This window comes from Myotis yumanensis, unplaced genomic scaffold, assembly GCF_028538775.1.
Source record: "Myotis yumanensis isolate MYYU_CA2020_CCGP unplaced genomic scaffold, mMyoYum1.0.hap1 SCAF_3, whole genome shotgun sequence".
NCBI lineage: Eukaryota > Metazoa > Chordata > Mammalia > Chiroptera > Vespertilionidae > Myotis > Myotis yumanensis.
In genome coordinates, this window is record NW_027223754.1 from 21,092,253 (window position 1) to 21,116,652 (window position 24,400).

The window sequence follows — 24,400 nt, forward strand, 5'->3', positions numbered from 1 at the left end:
GGGCACAAGGGAACAGCTTTCTAAGTGCTACAAATCTCAGGAGTAGGGAATTAATCAGAAAACCAGGCAATTTATGCTCTGAATTTCAGAGTCAGGAAGAGTGTGGGGTGGGACAAAGCTTCCAGACCTACTTTAGTAGGCAGATCTGTTCTTTCAAAACTCCAATCCTATTGGCTTTAAGTGTGTGTTTCATCCCAAATATTGGTGACAGTGTTAATCCCAGCTTTTATTTTCTTGGGTTGATGTGCATTTAAATGTTAATTTTCATCGTACCCATAAAATATAAAATTCATGAAAGAATAAACTATCTGGTTAGTGGGGAATGGAGGACATTTGTCACAGACTGGTGGCCAGATGTGACATAAACTTGGTTGCACTGTCCTGCTTCGCTTGCTAGAGCAGTGCTTCTGGGCTGTGGGTCATTAGCCAGTGCCACACCTCCAGGCTGGACGGTGGGGTGGGTAGTCAGCTTGCTTCTTTACTTCATGGCCCAGTATCACATTGGTTTTTCAGCTCATCTCCATGTTTTTAAGCAGTTCTCAGACTTCTTCTTTTGTCTATTTGCTATCATTTTCTTTTCTAATATTGACTTTTTCTAGGGAGGATTTGAGATGGTGATGATTTAGGTTACTCTAAACTCTCATTTACATGTTGGCACTTGAGATAAATATCATTAAAGGTTTTCTTCTGATAATTCCTTCTTATAGAGATTAGCATATCTTGATTACATCAAATTGTTATATAACAGATGCCACTTGTTTATTGGTAATAAATTAGAATTCTCAAGCTTTAAACATGAAATGAGGCATCTTCTTCTAAAAGCAACTCTCAATGATCTGTGCTAATGGTGGGCAGAATGATGAAAAGTGCCCTGCTGCGTATGTTTCTGTGTGATGGCTCTGGTGTAGCCACTGCCCTTGCTTTCAGTGCTACGTAATGACTGTGTGCAGCATATGCTGATAACTAGAGCTAAGCAGTTACTGCCAAGCAAGAGATGTGTACAGTGCTACCAAGATGGTGTGAACAGTGGAGAGGTTGTTCAGATGTGGAAGCACAGGACAAAATGAGGAAGGAGAGATGTTAGTTCAGGGGAGGACTGGCCTGCTCGGTGAAGTAGGGGAGGTATAATAGTGTACCCCAACTGGGGGGAGGATGAGGATTTAGGGAGCAGAAGGTTCCATCTGTGTCTTCTTCAGGTGTTCAAGGTAAAGAGAAGTTTGGACCAAGGATAGGATTAGGGTGGAATTGGAAGAAGGAAATAGGTCAGAAAAAGCAAATCCGAGATGGGACTAGCCTACGCTCAGAGGATGTGGGAAGTGAGCTTCCCCAGAAGCAAGGATGGACCTTAAATGTGGTAGATGTCTAACCCCATCTAAATAGCCACTGAATCAATGACGGAATGGCATGATCACCAAAGAAACCTATACCCCAAACTAGGGAACACTGAAACTTGAATTTATGTGCCTATGATTGCCCAAATATATATGACAGTGGCCTTTACACATTTTCACCCCTTTATTAAAATTTGTTTAAATTGAAACGTACTGACTTGAAACTTGTCTGACAACATAATATTCTCTCAGCACAAAGTACATGTGCTGCACTCTGAGCTCCATTATGCACCAGTATTGAAACATCATCATAGTCATCAGAATTCTAATAAAATGAAATATAATGAAATGACCTAATTGCAGTCACCTCTTTTCTCTCTTCCACTGCGTTTTTAGAAAATGGGTCAAAGTCAATAGGAGGCAGTCCTTTTCCTGCCTCCAGTTTATTAACTTCAGTATTCATTTCCTGAATATACCAAATTTCCTAATTAAAAGGGATGGCATATTGAATAAAGAGGGGGGAAAAATCATTGCTATAGGTCTCTTATCCGCACATCAAAATTGCTCACCTTCCAATTCAAAAAAAAAAAAAAGTGCTTTGTGTTTTTTTTAAAAATGACTTGTAAAGTTAACATTCTTCTTATAGGTGGAATGGCTGAAAAATGAGGAGCCCATTGACTCCGAACAAGATGAGAACATTGACACCAGGGCTGACCATAACCTGATCATCAGGCAGGCGCGGCTCTCAGACTCCGGGAATTACACCTGCATGGCAGCCAACATCGTGGCCAAGAGGAGGAGCCTGTCTGCCACGGTGGTAGTTTATGGTAAGACCAGCCCAAAGGCCAGGAATGGAGTACAGAAAGCAGAGAGGTAGAGGGATGTGTGTTTTATTGCAATTTAACTTTCAGAGCTCAAAGGTCTTAGGGGGCCATCCACCACTGTGTTCTCTCCTGCCTCTCCCATTTGGCAGGTGGGAACACATTTGTATGGCTATTAATGTTTGCTGCTTCATCCAACATTGGACTTCCATGAGGTAGGCAGTGATATTTCCAATCACTCTTGATCAGAAAATAATTTTAGATGTTGCTTATTTTCTTCCATTGTGTTTGTATTGGAAAAGAATTGAGGTGGGCAACTTCTGCTCCCCTCCCCCATCCTCCCCAGACCTGCTTGTGGGAAGTTTTTCTCCTGGCATACAAAATCCACCATAAACAAACATCACTATTTGCTGAATATCTCAGGTATTGTATAAAAGAAATACCCAGCTATTTAAGTAAAGGCATTCCTTTCTACAATAGAAGAGCCCTGGGATTTATTTTTTGAGGCATTTAAAGTAATAGAAATTCAGATGCTGATATTTTCTTCTTATGCTCTGGATTTTCAAGTGCTTTAGAGATATGGTAATGAGTTCTTTCTATTTTTCATAATTTTTCAGCAAAGAAAATGATCTGTGTGTCCCTCCTTATATCAGAGGAATAGGCTGAGGGGCACCGATGAGGTTAAGCCTAGTCGCTCACCTCATGATGGAGCAGCCAGTGTGTGTCTGCAGGGTCTCTTGGTCCCTGGATGCCTAACTCACAACACCTGGCTCAGTGGCTTGCACATAGTAGGCAATCAGTAAAAACCTTTCTCCTTTTTTTTCTCCCCTCCCCATTTTCTCTCTCAGTGAATGGAGGCTGGTCTTCCTGGACAGAGTGGTCAGCCTGCAATGTTCGCTGTGGTAGAGGATGGCAGAAACGTTCCCGGACCTGTACCAACCCAGCTCCTCTCAATGGTGGGGCCTTTTGTGAGGGAATGTCAGTGCAGAAAATTACCTGCACTTCTCTTTGTCCTGGTGAGATATACAGACTCCTCCCTTTCCCCTTTTGATCCACCAACACTAGTAAGCTGGTGTGAAGCATTCAACATATCACCCTCTTTCTCAAAGTGACCCTCTCCCAAGTTCTTATAGAGCCTTTGTCCAAAGTGCTGATGTAGAACTCAATGTAATAGCAAGAACATGGGTGAAATACCTCTGTTTGGGGGCATATGTAGTTTGTAATACTCAAATGACCCTGAACACTCACCATCAATAAGCCAAATGCTTTGAAGTATTTTTATACCTCCCGTGTTTGATTGGACTAAGCCATGCCCTTCTCTCCCTGGGTTCTCCCATTCTGTGGCATTAATTTTTATAATAGCTAGCAGAAATTAAGTTGTCTGTGAACACAAAACAGGTACCAAAAATGTGACTCTTTATTATCAGTTGCCAATCCACCAAGCTTACCAGTTTTAGCTCTGTATTTATATACAATACAGCTGGCAGAGATTGTACAGCATCACAGCAGTTTATTCTACATTTGATCTATGCTTGCCTTCCTTTCTGAATAGAGATAGACTACACTTGCCAAATATGGCTTTTATAAGTTATTTTGTTCATCTCTTACTGGCTCTAACCCAATTTATACAATGAGAAATAGATGAGATGGAAGATGACTTTCTTTATGGAAAACATATCCTCCCACTGAGAAATAAATTGATCCTGGGTCTCATATGCATTATGAAACATTAACTCCAAGAACACTGGACTAGAGCCTCTTGACTAAAATTTCAAATCTAGTTCCACTCAAAGCTAAGGTGAGGCTCTCACCAGCAGTGTATTCTTGGAGTTTCATTTTGCATTTATTGAGTGCTTACTATGTGCAAGATACTTTTACACACGTAATCTTATTGAACTCTGTGTTGTGAGTTTTATTACCCCCAGTTGACAGAAATAGGCTAAGTGACTTTCTCAGGGTTGCTCAGCCAATAAACTGGCAGTCAAGGACTCAGACATTCTGTCTTACATTCAGTATTTTGTGTTACCCTATTCCTAATTGCTCTTGATTAAAAACTGCAAATTCATAACCCACATAAACATGGTTGGAGGATTCCTAGGAGGTAATGGGACAATTGCCTCAAACAGCTGCCATGATCTCGAGGGTTGATTTTTAGTAGAATTCAGTTTGTTCAGTTCTGCATATAGCAGCAATTTATGACCCAAGAAATTCTATTTATATAAATCTTGGTATCTTGGTGTTTGACTGACCTGTTTTAGTTTAATACTATCAATATGGATTTATTGTTTAGGGGGTTTTAGGGCTTAAAGATAGTTCATTCTGCTCTCTGTTCTAAACTGTCAACACCCAAGGCAGTGGTGACTACCACTGGTTACTGCACACTGTTTATCTGTCCATCTAAGCTGCACTTGAGCGTGAAAGACTGGGGAAGAATGGATAATGACATTGTTAGCCAACCCAAGGGCACTGGTAATGCGAATGCTCTGCTCGCCTAAATTCAGTAATTGGTCTCATCCTGAAAGAGCTAGAGAATTACACCACTGCTTTTGCTAGTCTATCTCTTTAGGAAAGAAACCATGGAGAGAAGATAAATGAATATGTTATTTTGTTTTTTGTTGTGGTGGTTATTGCTTTAAAATTCAGCTCTAAGAACAGCAATCCTGGGGTGAGTCTCCTGACCGCTGCCTGATTCATTCTAATGATGGTTCCTTTGGTTTCTCTTTGAAGTGGACGGGAGCTGGGAAGTGTGGAGCGAATGGTCAGTCTGCAGCCCAGAGTGTGAGCATCTTCGGATCCGGGAGTGCACAGCACCACCCCCAAGGAATGGGGGCAAATTCTGTGAAGGGCTAAGCCAGGAATCTGAAAACTGCACAGATGGTCTCTGCATTCTAGGTAACACCTTCTGTTTAGCATCTTCGGTGTTTGTCCATAATATGAAAAGAAACGTCATAATTATTGTGTTAAATATGTTAGCAGAAAGCAAAATCTCCAAGAGCAAAAATAAAATGAGTGAAAAGTGTAGAAAAGAAGACATACATTTTTAGTAAAGCTGGGGTGACTTTGAATATTTTATCATTGTCAGTTTTATAAATGTGTATACTTAGTATTGATTTAACTAGACAAGGTTTTAGAAGAAATGATGTAAGAAGACATTTTAGACTTTTTAGCTTAGCAATTCTTTTCTTTTAGTAGCCTGCATCTTAAGTTTGGTGAAATTCTGATCACTATGTCTATATTTCTCCCAAGAATTATATAGCACTATAAAGCACTTAATCATCTTCAGAGACCATGGTTTTGTGGCGAGGGATGTGTTGTGACTGTTATCTTACAAGTGGGGGCTGGGATTTATGACACCTGAGGAGGTGGGTGGCTTTGTATCAAATTGGTCTGGCAGAGCAAGAAATGGAATGTGCATTTCAAAACTCCCAAGCCTTTATTCCTGAGATTACATTCTTCCATCTCCAAGTGACTCTGCCTGAGCATGGGAGGATCAAATAGTCACAGAGAGACGGGTTTTCATCTGGCGCTGTCCCTCACTACCTTTGTGACCCTGGATAAGTTGCTTATGCCTCTGACTCTAAGTACCCCCAATGGTACCCAGTTTTGGTTATTGTGAAGACTAAGTGACAAAAGAATACACTTGATATTTCATGGCACAGAGTAGGTGCTCAGTAAAGATGAACCCATTCTCCATCTGCCCACTCATTGAGCTAAGGTGTACTGATTTTGCTTAGGTCCTTAAGGAACAAGAGATTCAGGGCATTGAACTAGGAAAATACACAGGAAAAAATAACATAGCTCAATACCAGTGTGTCACTTTTTATTTGGGAAGATGGCAGGATGAAGAAAATATCTATTCTAAGTTGGTTTTATTTTTCTAAATCAATACAACTGGGTACCCTTGAAAACAAGCATATTCAAACATAACTTATATTTTTTAAAAAAGAAGTCTATATGTTTAATACATTGGTTAAAATGATTAATATGTTTTTAAATGAGCAACGATGGTATTTTTTTTGGTGGTTTTTTTGTTTGTTTGTTTGTTTGCTATTACAAGTATCGAGTACCTGCATATGTCAGATACAGTACACAGAACTGTCATAGAATGCAACCTAGCCCCCAGTCTCAGTGATGAAAGGTCCCTGCACTCTAATGAATATATTCCAATCATTTGTCTTCCTCAAAATGCCTTTGCCCTTCCAAAACGTAAGGAAACTTAACACAAACTCAGTAGCAAGAGGTTTAAGGAAATATGTTTCTGTCTACTCTTGACTGTTACCAGATTTTTCTGAAATATACCTTGGAAGTATGACTATTTTTTTAAACATGTAGCCATATTTGAATTGATAGTTAGAACAATTAGAACTGTGACACTCATAAGTCTTCTAAAGAGGCGCTGATAATATAACTATTTGGTTATCAACTGAATTTTAGATAATCATAGTCATAACTTTCCCATCAACCACCAGTAAGGTCTGCACTAGAGGATATCAGGCCTAAACCTTACTTGACTAATACTTAATCCAGTTACCATTGAAGATGGATAATGGTTAGCCCTTTAGGTAAGAAAGAATTGTTATCAAGTTCAGTGATTAAGAGTTGTTTAGCCCTGAAATGAATTACCAGCACTGAGAGGGTATTGGACAGTCTAGATAGATCAGTGATGGCGAACCTATGACATGCGTGTCAGAGGTGACATGCGAACTCATTTTTTTGGTTGATTTTTCTTTGTTAAATGGCATTTAAGTATATAAAATAAATATCAAAAATATAAGTCTTTGTTTTACTATGGTTGCAAATATAAAAAAAAAATTCTATGTGGGACATGGCACCAGAGTTAAGTTAGGGTTTTTCAAAATGCTGACATGCTGAGCTCAAAAGGTTTGCCATCACTGGTCTAGATCCCAACTCTAAAATTTGAGATGTCGTGTTTGTCAGGGTTCTCCAGAGAGAACCAATGAGATATACAGATAGATAGATAAATGAGATTTATTATAAGGAATAAGCTCAGGTGATAATGGAATTTGGCAAGTCCCAGATCTGCGGAGCCAATGTCCCAGTTCACATACTGGCAGGCAGAATTCTCACTTGAGAAGGATCAAGCTTTAGACAGACTGGGTGAGGCCCTGGGAAGCAATTATAGAGAGCAATCTGCTTTTCTTAGTCTGTGGATCTAAATGTTGGTTTCATCTGAAAAGACCCAGATAATGTTCAGCCAATTACCTGGGCACCTGATGGCCAGTCAAGCTGACACATAAAATTAACCATCACAGATGCATATGGACTTGTGAAGTTCCAAAGTTTAGTTCCTTCCTTTGAGCCAGAAATGGCCATAGTTCAGACAGTGGCTTTTCCTGTGGGCATTGACCAGGTATGGTTTTAGTCATGTGTGTGGTTTAATGGGTATTTCATTCCCATTACCCATAGTGGAAATAATATAACTAGGAAGACAATGAGGTTTGAAATATGTTCAGCATTGAAGGTGTGAGTATAGAATGCTATGTGAGCCTTTTTTTTCTATTCAGTTTACTCATGCCTGCATTCCCTTTTCTGCTTAAGCATGTTTTCTCTAGCATCTTTTGTCTGTAGTGTGCATATTTGTAACTCTGTCAGATGTGATCAAGAATATTGATGGCTACAAGGAGTTATAAATTGATTAAATATATTTATGTATCATTGAGAAAGGGGTATGTTTGTGAATCCAACACCAGGATATATTCTGTCCTTTCAGACAGAGTGGCTACCACTATCAACAAAAATGGATAACAGATTACTATCTCTGCAGGAAGCAATGAACAGCATTCTAGTTAAAAGATGCCAATACCCCTGTGCACATCTTGCTGGCACTCTGCTCCAATGGTCTTGGTGAAACTAGCTGTGCTCTCAGGATAGAGATTCAGTGAAGGCTGAGTTTGATTAAAATAGCATTTGCCAACAACTTTATGGAGCATTAGTTTTGAGAAGGATCTAGGTCATGTTACAATTTGGGAATTTTCTTCATCCTCATCCTATATGTTTTCATCTATGCCAAAAAGACCCTAAAGCAGTTCCTCAACTTCTCTTAGAAGACCTATAATTCTTTGATTTTTATTTAGCTTTCAACAAAGCATCTGGGTTGCCTTTGTGGTCCCTGAGGGTAGTGTTTCTCCAAGAGATGGACCTGCTAGCTCTGAATGATTACTTTAATATTTGGGTGTGATTGTTGCATGGCCAGTTGTGACTGGAGCACAAAAACTTTAGTGTGAATCTGTCACAGATGGCCACACCTCAGTGCTCTCATCAAGAAATTACATGCCCCGCCCTAGCTGGTTTGGCTCAGTGGACAGAGTGTCTGCCTGTGGACTGGAGGGTGGAGGGTCCTGGGTTTGAGTCCAGTCAAGGGCACATGTCTTCATTGTGAGCTTGATCCTCAGTGGGAGGTGGGTTGGAGGCAGCCGATCGATGATTCTCTCTCATCATTGATGTTTCTATATCTCCCTCTCCCTTCCTCTCTGCTTAATCAATTGCTTAATCAATAAAAATATATTTAGAAAAAAGAAATTACATGCCCCAAGATTGGTGATAGTAAGATTATTTGCCAATAGCAGTTGGTGAAGGATCCAAATTGAAACCATAAGCTAATCCTCTGATGCCTTTCTTTCCAGAAAGATAATTATGTGACATATTGTTGAGAAATAAGAACGTGTGTGGATCCCTGTTTTCTAACCTTAAACACTAGAGTCAGGTAGTTTTTTGACCATGTCTTTTCTGCTTGCTGAATTTAGCTTCATCTATGCTCTGAGGAGTACAACCAGAGGTAAATGACATATGCATGCCTCACTGACAGGAACAGAAGGGTGAAAATGGCAGGGTATTTAGCTTGATCCTAAGAAATAAGAAAAGCCTGCTCCCTCTTTCTTTACTCCAGCAGATAGAAAACTAAGGGCTTTGACTTGAGAAGATTAAATAGACCTGCTTCAGAGGGGATTAGTGCCTTGAGGTGTAGTAAGACTGAAGCCAGAGAAATGCCACAGGGGCCTGAAAGAGAGAGGAAATCTTCAAGGCTGAGCTACCTGATAGTTAATCCATCCTTCTGGTCAGGATGTAAGATAGGTCAGTTCAACATTGATAGCTCAGAAATGGAAATATCAGTTAAACTGTGGTTTGTTTTCATTTCTGATGGATACATTGATAAGAAAAGTTTGAATTGACAGTTTGGTAACCACATCAAGGACAAAGACAATAGCAGGTTCGATTAAACAACCCCAAGCTTACATTTAATAATCTAACAACATTATCTATTGAATGATCTACTTAAATGACCTAAAAGAAGCACCTGAAAAGGTGAGCCTGTAATTACATCAAAATAAAGGTCATCTTGGTAAGCATTTTCTCTTAGGCTATTCTCAATGTCATTGTCATCTTTACAGTAATTACCCAAGTCCCTTCTCTATCTTTCCTAGGACACCATTCTGGAGTTAGCTCAGTGCATCTGAAACAAGTTTTACATTTTGTTAATGGTTTATGGAATGCCTATTTTGTATATAGGATTATAATGGATAGGTGTCCTTTTACCTTAACAAAACCCATCATTTCCTTTCTTTAGGCAAAAAGTCATGAATCATACTTGACTCATTCTTAAAATTTTTGTTGGATAAGTTCATATTTCAGAACCAGCTGCACTGCACAATTCCTTAATTATAGCGTAAACTTTATATAGCAAAGAAATGAAAATGGCGTAGCAAGATACAATCCATTCTTAAATTGTCATGAATTTTCCAGCTGCTTGCTAATTCTCCCAGGTAGTTTTAATATTAAAAACCCATTTTCATTCCATTTACTGTACATAGTAGGTGCTCCTTTTTATAATAGCTGCTTTCTACATAACAAACAACTGATTAATTCAGAGTTGCCTTCATGTATACTGCATAGCAAATGTGAATACAGTATTGCAAATCCACAAGAGTAAATAAGAGGGTAGGTTTGGGAACATATGGTATCATTAGCTGCTTAGCAACAATCTCTCCCCCATGCCCCAATGAACACTTTACCATTATGGGACGCAATAAGAAGACCAGTGACTAACAAGCTTTAAAGAGACAGAGTAGAATGGCTCACGACTAAAGTTTCCATTGTGCTTAATTAAAAAAGAAAATAAAGCAGAGAGAGCTCCATACTCATGTGTCCTAGTGAAAGCATTTTTTTAAAAAAACTCTATATGGCTAAATGTTTCATTTTTGTGCTTAAATTCAAATGCCATGAGTAGAACTGAGCATAAAGAGAATGAAGATAAACCATATATGACAAATTATCATAAAATGTCTCCCCCTTTGTTATCCACCCACTGTAGACTTTTCTACTTTTATGCCTTGTTAATAAAAAGATAGCCTTCCGGTCAAGATGGCAGAGTAGGTAAATGCAGTGCTGGCCTCCTCCATGATCACATCATCATCACAACTAAATTATAGAACCATGCTCATTGAGAACCACCTGAAGACTAGCTGAACAGAACTTTTTAAGGATGTAAAGAAGAAACCACAAAAGACTGGTAGGAGGGGTGGAGATGCGAAAAAGACAGGTCTCACACCCACAGTATGCTCATTAGGATTAAGGAGGGGTATCATAGCTGTGAAGCTTTCCTTGAGGAGCAAGGGATCTAAAACAGTTAAGATATCTTTTTTTATCCAGGAAATTTCCCCCTATCACCATCTTTATTTTCTCATAGACCTGTGCTACATGTACATAGTCATGACAGAGTAACCAAGGTAAGAATTTTTTTTTCAGCCAATAGAAATCAAGGCAATTAGTTTGCCCACATCTCTCTTCTATCCACTTTTTTATATTCCTATACACTTTACTTCCCAACATATATCAATATGTACTTTTTTATACTCGGCTTACATTATTTTGGTGGAATTGGACAGGAAGTGCTATGTCTTGCTTCAGAAACATGATCTCTGGCAGTTTCTCTCAGGCACATCCTGTTCACTTTATCGACTTTAGGAGAAGAATTGAAATAAAACACCTCCACTGTAAATAGGAAGGACTTTAAAATTAAATTTGGGCATCTGGAGAGCAGAAGCAGGATCACATTACTTAAAGTGGAAAAAGACAAAAACAAAGCAAACTGAAAGAAAAATCCAAGGAAACTAAAGAGACAAATAAGAACCAATCCCCATGATAATGTAAACTGGATACAGAAAACCTATTAGAAAACTTAAAAACATTTCTTAAGGAAATGAAATTTTAGCCATTCAGCCAGAAAGTTCGTGGAAATGCAAATCATTACAGCAAAAGTAAAAATATTTTGTAGATAATATATGCCTAAGAAGCACAGGGAAGGCAGTTCAGAACTAGGCATTGTTAGACGACACAGAGGTTGAGATTCCATGAGGCTGACCCAGGATGGATCTGCATTGATTTGGCATTCAGAGCAAAGGGTGAATAGCCTTCTACTGCCCTCTATGATTCTGTTTATACTGGTTATCCTGTTTGCAAATTAGGGATAGACATGAACCTAGAATTGCAAGAAATAAATGAGCTGGGCCTACGGGATTCAACATTAATCCTGTTTAGAAAAAAAACAGGTTGAAAACTCAGGAGTTTGGGGGTCAGATTTCTTGAGTTTGAATTTTGATTACAACACTATGAGCAAGTTTCTTAAGCCTTAATTTACTTATCTATAAAATGAATGTTATAATAGTGCCTCATAGAAAGGATTTGTTTTGTTTTTAGGAGGAAATAGGCAAATCTATGCAAAGCATTTTGCATCCATAGTAAAAACAATAACTATTGTGTGTGTGTGTGTTCTAGTAAAGGGATTCCTGTTTCAGAAAAAGTTATGTTTTTCATGACCTACAAAGGTACTGACAGTGACACTATAGATATTTAGTTCAAACATTTCCTAGTACATCTATTAACATAAGTGTATTTGTCATTAAAATATATTGTATGTTCACCATTTTATCCTCTTCTACCTTTTTTGCTTAATTTCTCCACCTTTTTTACTGAGCCCCCCATCAGTCCTCCCTTCTTACAGCTGCCAGTCTGTTGCTATGAATTTGTTTCTATTTTGTTTGTTAGTTTAACTTGTACATTTGATTCCACATTAGATTCCACATGTATGTGGAATCATATGGTACTTGTCTTTGTATGACTGGCTCATTTCACTTAATATAATACTCTCCAGGTCCAAAAATCTACTGATGGGTACTTGGGTTACTTCAAAATCTTGATTATTGTAAATAATGCTGCAATGAAACAGGGATACATATATTTTTTGAATCAGTGTTTTGGGTTTCTTCAGATATATTCCCAGAAATGGAATTACACAAAAGGAGGGCATAGTTAAAAGAATAAAATGGCAACAAATATGTACCAATAATAATCACTTTAAATGCAACTGGCTTAAATGCACCAATCAAAAGACATAGGGTAGCTGAATGGATAAGAAAATAAGACCCATGTATATGCTGTCCACAAGAGACCCACTTCAGAATTAAAGATATACAGACTAAAAGTAAAGGGAGGATGGAAAAAGATATTTCATGAGAATGGAAATAAATTCAAAAAGTTGGGGTAGCAATACTTATATTCGACAAAATAGACTTTAAAACAAATGTTAACGGAGTTAGAGACAAAGAAGGACACTACATAATGATAAAGAGATCAATCCAAAATGAGGATATAACCCTTGCAAACATTTTTGCACCGAACATAGAAGCCCCTAAATATATCAAGCAAATCTTGATGGACATAAAGGCAGAGATTGACAGTAATATAGTCACAGGAGGGGATTTTAACACCCCATTGATATCAGTGAATACATTTTCCAGACAGTAAATCAACAGTGTAACAGCTGCCTTAACTGACACACTAGATCAGATGGATTCAATTGATATCATCAGAGCATTTCACCCCAAAACAGCATAATATACATTCTTTTCAAGTGTACCTGGAACATTTTCTAGTATAGACCACATATTAGGACACAAAACAATATTCAATATGTTTAAGAAAAATGAAATCATATCAAGCTTTTTCTCTGACCATAATGGTATGAAAACTAGAAATCAAGAAAAAGAATGAAAAACACAGAGGGGCTAAATAACATTCAATGAATGGAACGAGATCAAGGAAGAAATCAAAACAGACATCAAGACATATGAAAATGAAAACAATGACCCCAAATCTATGGACACAGCCAAAGAAGTTCTAAGAGGGAAAGTTATAGCAATAACTTTAAAGGTCTGCATTAAAACAAAACAAAACCCTCAAATAAACAACCTAACCTTACATCTAAAGGAATGAGAGTGAGAAAAGTCCAAAGCAAATAGAAGGAAGGGAAAGGAAGAGAAATATAAAGATCGGGGCGGGGGGGGGGGGGGGGGGCGGGGGAAATGGGACAAAGTAGTCTAAAAAAAATTAAAAAATAGAAAAGTTTAATGAAACAAAGAGGCAATATTTTGAAATGATAAACAAAATTGATAAAACTATAGCAAGACTCATCAAGGGGGAAAAAAAGGAGGGCCCAAATAAAATCTGAAATGAAAGAGAAGTGACAACTGACACCACAGAATTACAAAGAAATATAAGTATCACATAATCTCACTTACATGTGGAATCCAATGAACAAAATAAACTGACAAATAAAATATTTTATATACTAATAACAAACTATCAAAATGAGAAATTATTAAAACAATCACTTTTACAATTACATCAAGTAGAATAAAATTCCTAGGAATAAATTTAAGCAAAAATTTAAGATTTGTAATTGGAGTAATTGGAATAAGACATTAAAGAAACTGAAAAATTTTCAAATAATGGAAGGCCATAAGTGCTCACAGATAGGAATAATTAACATCTTTAAAATGTCCATACTACCCAAAGAAATCTATAGATAAAATAAAATTCCTATCACAATATCAGTGGCATTTTTCACAGATTTAGAATGTATAGTCCTAAAATTTACATCACAAAAGAAAAAAATGGGACTTTATCAAACTAAAAAAATTTTTGCACAGTGATGGAAACTATCAACAAAATGAAAAGAACCGATTGAATGAGAGAAGATATTTAAGGAACCCATACAACTTAACACCCAAAACACAAAAAAAATTCGATTAAAAAAATGAGCAGAGGATATGAATAGACATTTCTCCAAAGAGGACACACAGATAAGCAGTAGACATATAAAAAGATACTCAAAAGTCATTAATAATTAGAGAAATGTAAATTAAAATCACAGGGATATAATCTCACACCTGTCAGAACAGCTGTCATCAATAAATTAATGAATAACAAATGTTTGCCAGAATGTGGAGAAAAGGAATCTTCATGCACTATTGGTGGTATTATATATCAGTGTGGCCACTATGGAAAACAGCACTACCATATGACCCAGCAGTTCCACTTCTGGATATATATTTGAAGAAATATAAAACACTACTTTGAAAAGATATATGCACCCCACTGTTCACTGCAGTATTATTTATAATAGCCAAGGCATGGAAGCAGTCTAAATGATTATTGATAGACCAATAGATAATAAGATGTGGTACATATATATGATGGAATATTACTCACCCATAAAAAAAATCTTAACCATGTGTGACAACATGGATGGACCTAGAGGGTTATGCTAGCTAGAATAATTCAGACAGAGAAAGACAAATACTATATAGATTTGCTTATATGTGGAAGCTGAGAAGCAAATATATGAATAAACAAAACAGAAATAAACTCGCAGAAATAGAAGATAAATTGATTGTCCCCCAAATTGCCAGTAGAAAAACAATCCCTGGGATATAAAGTACACTTTAGGGAAGATAGTCATAACTAGGTATGGTGTCAGATGGGTACTAGACTTATCAGGTGATCAGTTAATAAGATTTATAAATGTCTAATCAGTATGTTGTACACCTAAAATTAATATAATTAATATAATACATCAACTTTAGTTGAAAAGTTTTTGTTTTTAATTGATCTATGCCTTGGAGTCAGGACATTTTTATGTAGGAGGTTTGGAGGGAAAAGGAGATTCCAAGGAGAGGCACTAGCATGGGCAGGAGCGGTAATGGATTGCTCAGACTAGGGCATGAACTTGTGTTGAGGTGCGTGGAAACTAAGTCCTATTTGTGGTGGGATCAGCTAATAGGAGACCATAGAGTTAGGCAGAGCAGTTGGCTCTGACGTAGGGCAGTGTGGAATCATGGTAGACCCCTGTGTGCTGATGCTAAAGGATTAGCCCAGTGACAGGGAGTGAGCAGAGAAGACTGACAATTCCATAGACTTCAGAAGCACCTCCTAAACCATTTAAAAGTACTAAGATTGTGGAGGGTACATTAAAATAGTCAACAAATATGTGTGTGTGTGTTTTTGTGGGATGTAAAAGATTTCAAAGAATATGATCAATGTAGAAGGAAATCTAAAAAATGATATTTGGAGATGGAAACTGACATGGCTGGTTTAGTGAAAAAGAAAATGGTAATCATTAACTATAATGACATCTGTGAATTGCTGCCTGGTGAACAGTAGCTGTCTGGGCTTTCTGTCTGGTGGGTGTTTAGTTCAATGAGTGACTCTATGCCTGAATCTCAAAAAAGAACACAGACTCTGGTATCAAATATATTTGTTAGCTGTCAAAACTCATAGGAGCCTATTTCACATAATCACAGCCCACAGGTTTTACGAGCAGCCCCTTCCTTGCCCAGTCTATAGGTCGGAGATTGAATGCATCTGTCCACACATGCTGCATCTCCCAGGCCTGCTCTCCTAGATCTGCAGCATGTAGCTGCACGAAGCCGGCCACATTTATTCTCTGGCAAAGAACGGATAAGGCTGGATGTGGGCATGTGGGAGGGAAGGTAGGGGTACAGCTATAAATATCTCCTAAGAACAATGGATACCATGGAAATGCTTTAGGAGCATCCCATACAACAAAGAAAGCAAGAAAGGTGGAAAAGAACCAAATCACCATCAAAAATACATAAATTGTTCTGCCTCTTTTTCTCTCCCCCATCTCATAAATGTATTATACATATATAAAATAAAGTGAAAAAGCCTGGACTTGTATAGATAACCTAAAGAACACATGAAAAGTTAAGACACTATTAAAATTTTAAAAAAACACACTCCTGTGTCTTTAGCTTATAAGTACACAAATAATAAGACTGAGTTTTAATTACTTATTATCAATGTCCATTTACCTATAAGGTACCTCTTGGTGTATGTTAGATCTTTGGAAAATGGTTTTGATTTTCACAAACTGAAGCTCAGCTGGCTCAAAATTGCATTTCTCTATCTGCAGAATACAAAAGGGATATATCTGGACCCATCAGATACCATAGCTACCCCAAAGCCTCCTAGGGAGGCAGAGACCAAAAGAAGTTCAGTACACAAATCCCCAGATGTGTTGCCAGAAAGTGGTGGTGCCCTCAGTAATTACAAAAACACAAACCCCAATTAATCAGGAGCTCTTGGAATGGGGCCCAGGCATGGGTATTTTCTTTTAAAAATAAGCTCCCCAGGTGATTCTCATGTGCAGCCAACATTAATAAAACTATGGCCCTAACAGATTCATTTACTAAAGGGTCATCTGAACATGGCCTTGGAGAAAGGTAAAATCAAAGCAGAGAGGATTTGGTTGACCAAGGCCAAGTGGATGCATGGCCCTCAGCCTTGTGAGAAAATGATTGTGCAAACAGAATCAAAGGACATGGAGAGTGGGGTGGGCAGTCCTTGCAAAGGTAGTGAGGTTGATGGGAAGCCCTCTCTCAAGCTCATGGATGAGAGACTGTTCAGAAGATGGGAAAATGCTGTATGCTAGCAGGTTGCTGACAAGAGACTGGTATTTCACAAAATACAGCAGGACCCAATTTTGATGTGGATGCTGAAGGACTAAAGCTCTCCTGGGCACCAGGGGCGTCCAGCCTTTTCCACGAGAGTCTGTATACTGACCCACAAGATGCCCTGGCCCTTCGCTCAACAAATCCCCCGGTCCAGCAGAATCCCTTGGAATAAATTTGGCTCTGCTCTAGGAAATCATGTCAAATAGATTTCAAATGGAATGTCATTGCTTGTTATTCTGCTGATTTATGGTGGATGAAAGCTAGGGAGCCCATGAGGGTCTACTGGTCCCTGCCCATTTTTATCCCTTTCAGGAAACTGAAGTTTTGACTTAGTCTCATAAAGCAGCCACAAGGGCCTTCACTCCCTTCCCAGCACCCCAGAAACACACCAGAACGTGGGGTTGTGACTCATCTCCAAGAATCATGCAGTTGTGGTTTTTTTTCACTCTGAACAAGTGACAAGGATGATCCTATTTATAACATGTTGAAACCGTAATATTAGTTATTAGCTACCATTTATTGATGCTTCACCTGTGCCAGCCCTGTGCTGCACACTTCACATTCATCATGTGTAGTCCCCAGCATCCAACTTCAAGGAAATTATCATTCGCATTTTACTTAGGAGAAGGACACTGAGACCACATAGATAGGATACAAACAATTAAAGATTTAAATCCTGCCTGGGCTCTGAGAGTGTTTGCACTCATCCCACAATGCCACACTGCTAATAGTGAGGGCACCAGAGCTGTTTCAATGGGGAAATGCCCACTCCTGTCCACGTGCCTTGTGGCCTGAGTCCTATCTTGGGACCTTTGCCCTGGGCTTGTCAGCCTCATTCACTCTTTTTCCTGCAGAGCTATACCCAGTGAAACTCATCACCCTGTTTTTTTCACAGCCTGGCTATATTCAATTTTATTTTTCTGGGGAGTAGTTATATATAGCACCCATTTTTAATGGAGCTTCATTTTGCTACCTGGCATAACCTCCGTTCCTGTGGTTTAGAAGGAAGATAATACAATTTAGCTCAGCCAGGGTCCTAAACAGATGTTCTGCATGTCTCTCTGTGTAGTCCTAGCAATGCATCACGTTAGATGGCTCAGCCCGGCCTGCCAGCATCGCTGTGCCCATGCCAAGTGCTGTCAGATAGCATGCAATAAGCAAAAACTGAGGTTAGACTCAGACCCCACAGTCGTTTTATTCTAATTCTTGCGTGCATTAGCATCTGGACTTCGCCAGGCGTCACCTGCTCTGGGGAAAGCTGGTGGCGTTAAATTGATGTGATAAGCTGAATGCGAATATTGTCCTGTTTTAAGAAACCTGACTATAAAAATCTGAATATGAGCATATCAACTTGAACAAATTCTTATCTTTTATGAGGATTGTTCATTGAAAGAAAGATCTGCCAGAAATTGCCATTTGCAAGGATGGAAGGCAATGGGGAAAATTAAGAAAATATTAAGAACTTTCCCCATATATTGAAGAAGAAAAAAATGGTGGCCTATTGGCAAGAGTGTGATTTACGTGCAACTGTTAACAGCTACTCCCTTAACAAATCAGATGGCAAAACACACAGGAGATGTACTTAAATCACACTGCCAGGGCTTTCTGTCAAAACCAGTATTAAGTGAAGGACTGGGTTAGGGTAAGAATTCCATGAAGAATTCCGAGTAGAGCTGCATCTATCTGCCTGGGAGGGGTTATGGTGCAGTCAGTGAGATGATATTTATGAAGTTCTCAAGTGTGTACTGCACGAGGTTTGATTCGGTTAAAAACATAATTCAGAATGACAGTGTCTCACCCCGAGCATGGCCCGCCTTCAGGCAAACGGAGGAAGGGCGCTGCACAAGGTGACCTCGCAAGGTCCCCCGATCACAGTGTGGCTCTGTGACCGCCTGGCAGCAGCCTCAGTGCTTGCAGTCTGACTGTTCCATCTGAGCCCTTGAGAGGACTAGTAAGAGGGCTGACTCACCATGCAAATCTTCTGGAGCCTTGGCCTTGGTGTCTGAAATGTGGGCTTCCCAGGTTTCTGGATTGCGGCAGAGCCCTTGGCAGGGATGGGACCAGGCAGGGGTGATGGGGAGTGGAGAGGCTGTGGTATAAAACAGCGTCAGGTCCCAGGTGCCCAGTCTCACGGTGATTTGGAAGATTATTGCAGGGTTATTCGGTGATGGGAGACAGGGCAGGAAAGGGTGGATGGAAGGCAATGGGGAAAATTAAGAAAATATCTCACCTGGGCTCTGGCTCCTGTGGCCCTGCTTCAGTAAAAGTCTGAATGTCTTTTCTCTGTACCCATCTTATCTGACTGCTTCACTGCTCAACACCATGGCTGTCAAATGATACCTTTCCATTAAGAGAAACTGCACGTTTTAACAATTAATAGAGATCTGAAATCAAAAAGTGTGATTTCTTAAAACATGCCCACAATACCGCATGCATACCCAAGGAGAATGCATAAGCAACACAGTTTGGAGCTTTTTATCCAGGCCACGATAACCACCGACCAAGGCAGGATCCCTTTAAATATTTATTCACTGGTTCATTTTTCTCCCATATATAGTGAAATAGCATCCTTTACCTGAGCCGTCTTCTGGCTGTATATATAAAACGGGGCAGGCTGCAAGCTCACAGCTCTCATCATGCAGATCAAAATCTAGCAAATGCAACAGAAAGAAACTCTAGTAAGCCTGAGGAAAAAGAAAGGAATGAGGCGATCATCCTAAAAAAAAGGTTGCAAAACAGGAAAATAAAGAAATAGAGCAAAAAGGAGAAATACTGACTACACAATCCATATATTGTCTGCAAAAATAGACAAAATGTTCCTTAATAGAGATAGACCAAATGATATAGGAAATATATCTGCTCCATGTAAATTTATTAAATGCAACTTTTTTTCTCTTTCTTTCTTTTAGATAAAAAACCTCTTCATGAGATAAAACCCCAAAGTAAGTTCTTTTTCCTCTTGTGACTATAATTTATTCTCATATCTGCTGCCTTACTGTTGTATTTGCTTAGGAGCCAAACAGAACTGAAGTTTGCACGAAAGATCCAGGGCTTTTGGGGCTTCTGCTCATTGGGTTTGGAGTCACATATCAGAGGTTTAAATCACAAAGAAATATGCACACCCCTCCCCTCCCTCAGAATAAAAGTAAATCTCTCCTCCTGATTCTGCCTGCCTGTACGTCCATTTCTCTACAACTGTCATCTAGAATTCTCATTTCTGAGGAGATTTACAGCATTACAATTAATAAATACTTGTCAGCACACACTTTCATGAAAAGCAACTTGGACATAAGCCTGACTACACGCCTCTCCACCTAGGAGGAGGAGGAGGGGGCGCCTGAGATGCAAACTGTGAAATCCATGGCAAGGGGGTAAATGAGGAACCAGTGTTCCACAGTAAAACTATCAGAAACTGAAAATCAGACGGTGGTGCTGGCTGGAGCCCTATAATTACAGGCTTGCTTCCTGGGAGGGCCTTTGCGTTATCTCTATCTTATGCAGGTGGTAGATTTGGGGAAAGGAGCAGCGATTGAATGGGTGGCAGCTCCGCATTCGATCCTATGGTTCAGGCCTTGACTGACCTTGAGGACCATAGAGAGGACTTTTTAAAAATCCCAAATCCTAGGCTATACCCCAAACCAGTGTATTCAAAATGGGGGTGGGGGGTTAGACCCCAACAACCTCTAGTTTTCAAAGCTCCCCAGGTGACTCCAGTGTGCAGCTAGGCTTGAGAACTTCTGTCTTAGAAAAATATTTCACAAAAGGTAGATCAGGGACCACAGGCATGGAATGTTGGGGTGTGGTGGGAGCTTGTTAAATAGCCCCACCTCAGAATAGAACAAATTAATTGGAATCCCTGGTACAGGGCGAGGGGCACTAGAGAATCTACATTGTAATATGTTCCCCAAATGATTCTCCAGGGTCCAGAAGTGTGTAAAGTAAGCATCTCAAACTCATGGCCCGTGGGCCGCATGCCTCGTTTATTTGGCCCGTGTTAGCTTTTGAGTTTGACATGCTTGGTGTAAAGCATACTAGAGATCACAAGGCTTCTTAGCAGTAAGGGAGAGAGAAAAGGGCCTGGCAGGTTCAGTTTATAAATCTTGTGGAAGGTGTACCTGGTCAGTATTGCCCATTTTAATATAAAATGAATGGTTTTTGATCTTTTTAATCCTAGGGTATTGAAATTCAAATAGCTTTGGAGAGTTAATAGCTCTTATTAGCCACCTTCTTTGAAAGAATTAAGACGCTGTGAAGATAGACAGAAATAGGTATCATGGGACAGAGGTCGGGAAACATGAGAGAAGGGTTAGTAAAGCTATTTAAGTTCATATTTTATTATGTTGCTTCAGTCAGGCTTGAGATATAAAAAAGCCATTGCTTGCAGAGTCTGAAATCTTTGCAGAACAAAAGCAAACTTTCTTCTTTTCTATGCAGTCTGCTGCCCATAAAGTAATCCTTAGTACTTGGATAGCAACCCTCCTACATCATGTATGCTTGATTTTGTACTCCCTGGAAGATTGGAGGGAGACCTGGTTGTGTATGTGTGGTTTTGTGTCTGTATATGTGCATGTTGAGGGAGGGAGAACAGGAATGGGTAACTGCATATTTGGCTTGTGCCTGAGTCAAGACCTCAGGGTGGCAGCTTAGATAAGTGGACGCTCAACTTCTACCTGTTCACAGACCCTGTTCCACCTGCCAGTTCTGGGGTGTAGCACAAGCAAGATCATGGGCATCCATGTGGTGGCCCATGTGAGAGTTACCTAGAAGTGCATGTGTGTTTTTTAAAAATTAATTTCATGCTTAATTTGTGAGTTCTGTGCCATTCTAATTCAGTTACATCTGTACTTTCAGCCATAAACCCCACAGTAGCTATACCTAGTCCTCGGGGACTCCTGAATTAGTTTTTGCTCGGGGTTCTCGCTCCTGAACACCAAGCTTAATTGCTAAATACTGCAACCGAATCGCTTAAACTGTTTTAATTTGTCATTTCCTAAAAATAAAACCTTAACAGAATCAATGTGATTGCAAAAGGCTCCCAGAGGAATCCAACCAGGGTTCTGTAAGCTGCATGGTTAGGCGTGCATTATACAAATTCAGGCTGCGGTTGCTCAGTGAAAGAGAGGCTTGGTTGAAGAGTGCATGAATCATCACTGATGCAAAATCAAAGTCAATTATGAAGATAATTGAGAAACAACCTGTTCCTATATATAGCTGTGCACAGGATCCGTAGCAAGAAAATATCACTCAGAGTCTCGCACACAGTTGCATGGAGGTATAAAAAGAAAGTGACGTTGTTTGTAAACAAAACAAAACAAAAAACACCAAGAACAGACACAGACAACAGTATGGTGACTGCCAGAGAGAAAGGGGAGAGGGGGAGAGGCAGGTGGAAGAGAGCAAAGGGGGGGATAAATGGTGGGTAAAAGAGATTTGACTTTGGGTGATGAGCACATGATGCAGTATGCAGATGGTGTTTTGTTGAGTTGTACACTTGAAACCTATATGGTTTTATTAACCACAGTTACCCCAATAAATTCAATTAAAAAAGAGAGAGAGAAAAAAGAAAGTGAAATCTTCAGATATCTGTTGGCAAATCATAATGACAAACTGGGGAAAATATGTGCAGTGCATAGCTCATGAAAGCACTTATTGTAAATGAGATAATTTAATCAATTACGTTTCCTAATGTACTGAGCTGAATGTTTCATTTTCTGCTTCTGCACATCTTAAATTATCTTCAGGTGCTTTATGAGATTTAATCATAGTTAATAGAAACTTCATTACCATCAAATGTGCTTTCAATAAATGTTGTGTAACAATGTCAGGAGGTGCAGTAAAATATAGTAGGCTCTGAATGGCAAACATGCACCCCCAGAGTCAGACTGAGAAATGGTTGCATTCAGACAATGAGATTCCTAGGAGCCTTAGGGATGTGACTTTCGGAAAGGCTGTAAGCTCCTGAGCAGTGACTAGTTCAGCAAGTTCATCTTAGGGGTGAAAAGAATTTAGCTTCTCCTTAGGAAGTAGGTCAGAACCACAGATTCTCTCTTCATGTGCTTTCCACAGAGTTGTTTGTACCTAACAGAGTTAAGTATGAATCCAATGAGTAGTTCAAGAGTCAGCTACCTCCAGGTCATCTCCAGCTGAGTATTTCTCAATGACTTTAATCTCAACTTTTTCAAAATTGAATGTATTCTTGTTTGTCTCTATTCTTAATTCAGTACTGTTCCTTTCTCCTCTAGGTCAGTGAATGGTATCCCAGCCACTCAGTTGTCTAGGTCAGGAACTTGGACAGCCTTCTTGGCCCCTCTATCTTTTTCCTCTCCCTTCTCTTGCTCAGCACCCAATAAATAATTCTGTTCTGCCACGTAAAGAGATCTCAAGTTCATCAACCTTTTCCATTTTTATTCTACTCATATACATTACTCCATTTATTCAACAGGTAGTTATATACTAGTATTTTATTATTTGTTGTTGTTGTTAATCCTCACCTGAGGATATTTTCCCCATTAATTTTTAAAGATTGGAAAGGAGGGAGATAGACACAGAGAGAGAAGCATTGATGTGAGAGAGACACATCAATTGGTTGCCTCTCACAAGCACCCCAACCAAGGCTGGGGATCAAGCCTACAACTGAGGTAAATGCCAGTAACTGGAATCAAACCCAGGACTCTTCAGTCTGAAGGTGGACACTATCCACTGAGCCAAACTGGCTAGGGCTCAACAGGTATTTATTGAGTGTTTACTCCATGCTAGGAAATGTTCTAGGTGGTGGAGGGTCGGCACCTAACACAACAGATACAGTTTCTGCTTCCATGGAGCTCACAATTTCAGTGAGGGGAGATGGAAACAACAATACAGAAAATATATAGTGCTAAGTGCCATGGAGATGGGGATACATGTTGTGAGGAGGAATAAAGCACAGTAAGGGGCTCAGGAAAGGTTGGAGGGGGTGTTGCTTTTATGTGTATCAGGTGTTCAGGGAAGTTCTCTGTAATAGAATTACGTTTAAGAAGAGACCTGAAGAAAAGCAATGAAACAAACATCTGGATATCTGGGAAGAGAGCATTACCAACAAAGGGAACAGCAGAAACAAAAGCTGTGAGGTAGAAGCTTGCTTGGACTGAGGAACAACAAGGAGGCCAGGATGTATGGAGCAGAGTGGCAAAGGGAGGAGTCACCATAAGTAAGATCAGAGATGTGGGACAAATGGCCAAGTGTAGTGCAGGCCATGGTAATGATTTTGACCTTTGCTCTGAGCAAGATGGAAAGCCTTTGAGGGTTTTTATCCGTGGTGACGTGGCTGAATATTTTCAAGGATAAACTGTTCCTGCTGTGTTGAGTGTAAACATACAATGAGAGCAGAAGCAAGGAAACCTCTTAGCATGACCTATTGTAACAGTAATCTATGACAATT

At 39.4% G+C, this 24,400-nt stretch overlaps 1 protein-coding gene across 4 annotated transcripts in view; it reads left to right on the forward strand.

Annotated features, from left to right (window-relative positions):
* The window catches only part of UNC5D (unc-5 netrin receptor D), a 530,300-nt gene that overhangs the window by 412,321 nt on the left and 93,579 nt on the right, over positions 1–24,400 (forward strand). Inside the window, exons 5-8 of one of the 4 annotated variants that reach the window (XM_070408379.1) lie at positions 1,978–2,158; positions 3,001–3,168; positions 4,880–5,044; positions 19,893–19,925. In XM_070408379.1, the coding sequence (XP_070264480.1) occupies positions 1,978–2,158; positions 3,001–3,168; positions 4,880–5,044; positions 19,893–19,925 (547 nt within the window). The remainder of the gene's footprint in view (positions 1–1,977; positions 2,159–3,000; positions 3,169–4,879; positions 5,045–19,892; positions 19,926–24,400) is intronic. The other 3 variants (XM_070408380.1, XM_070408381.1, XM_070408382.1) reach the window with 3 other exon arrangements.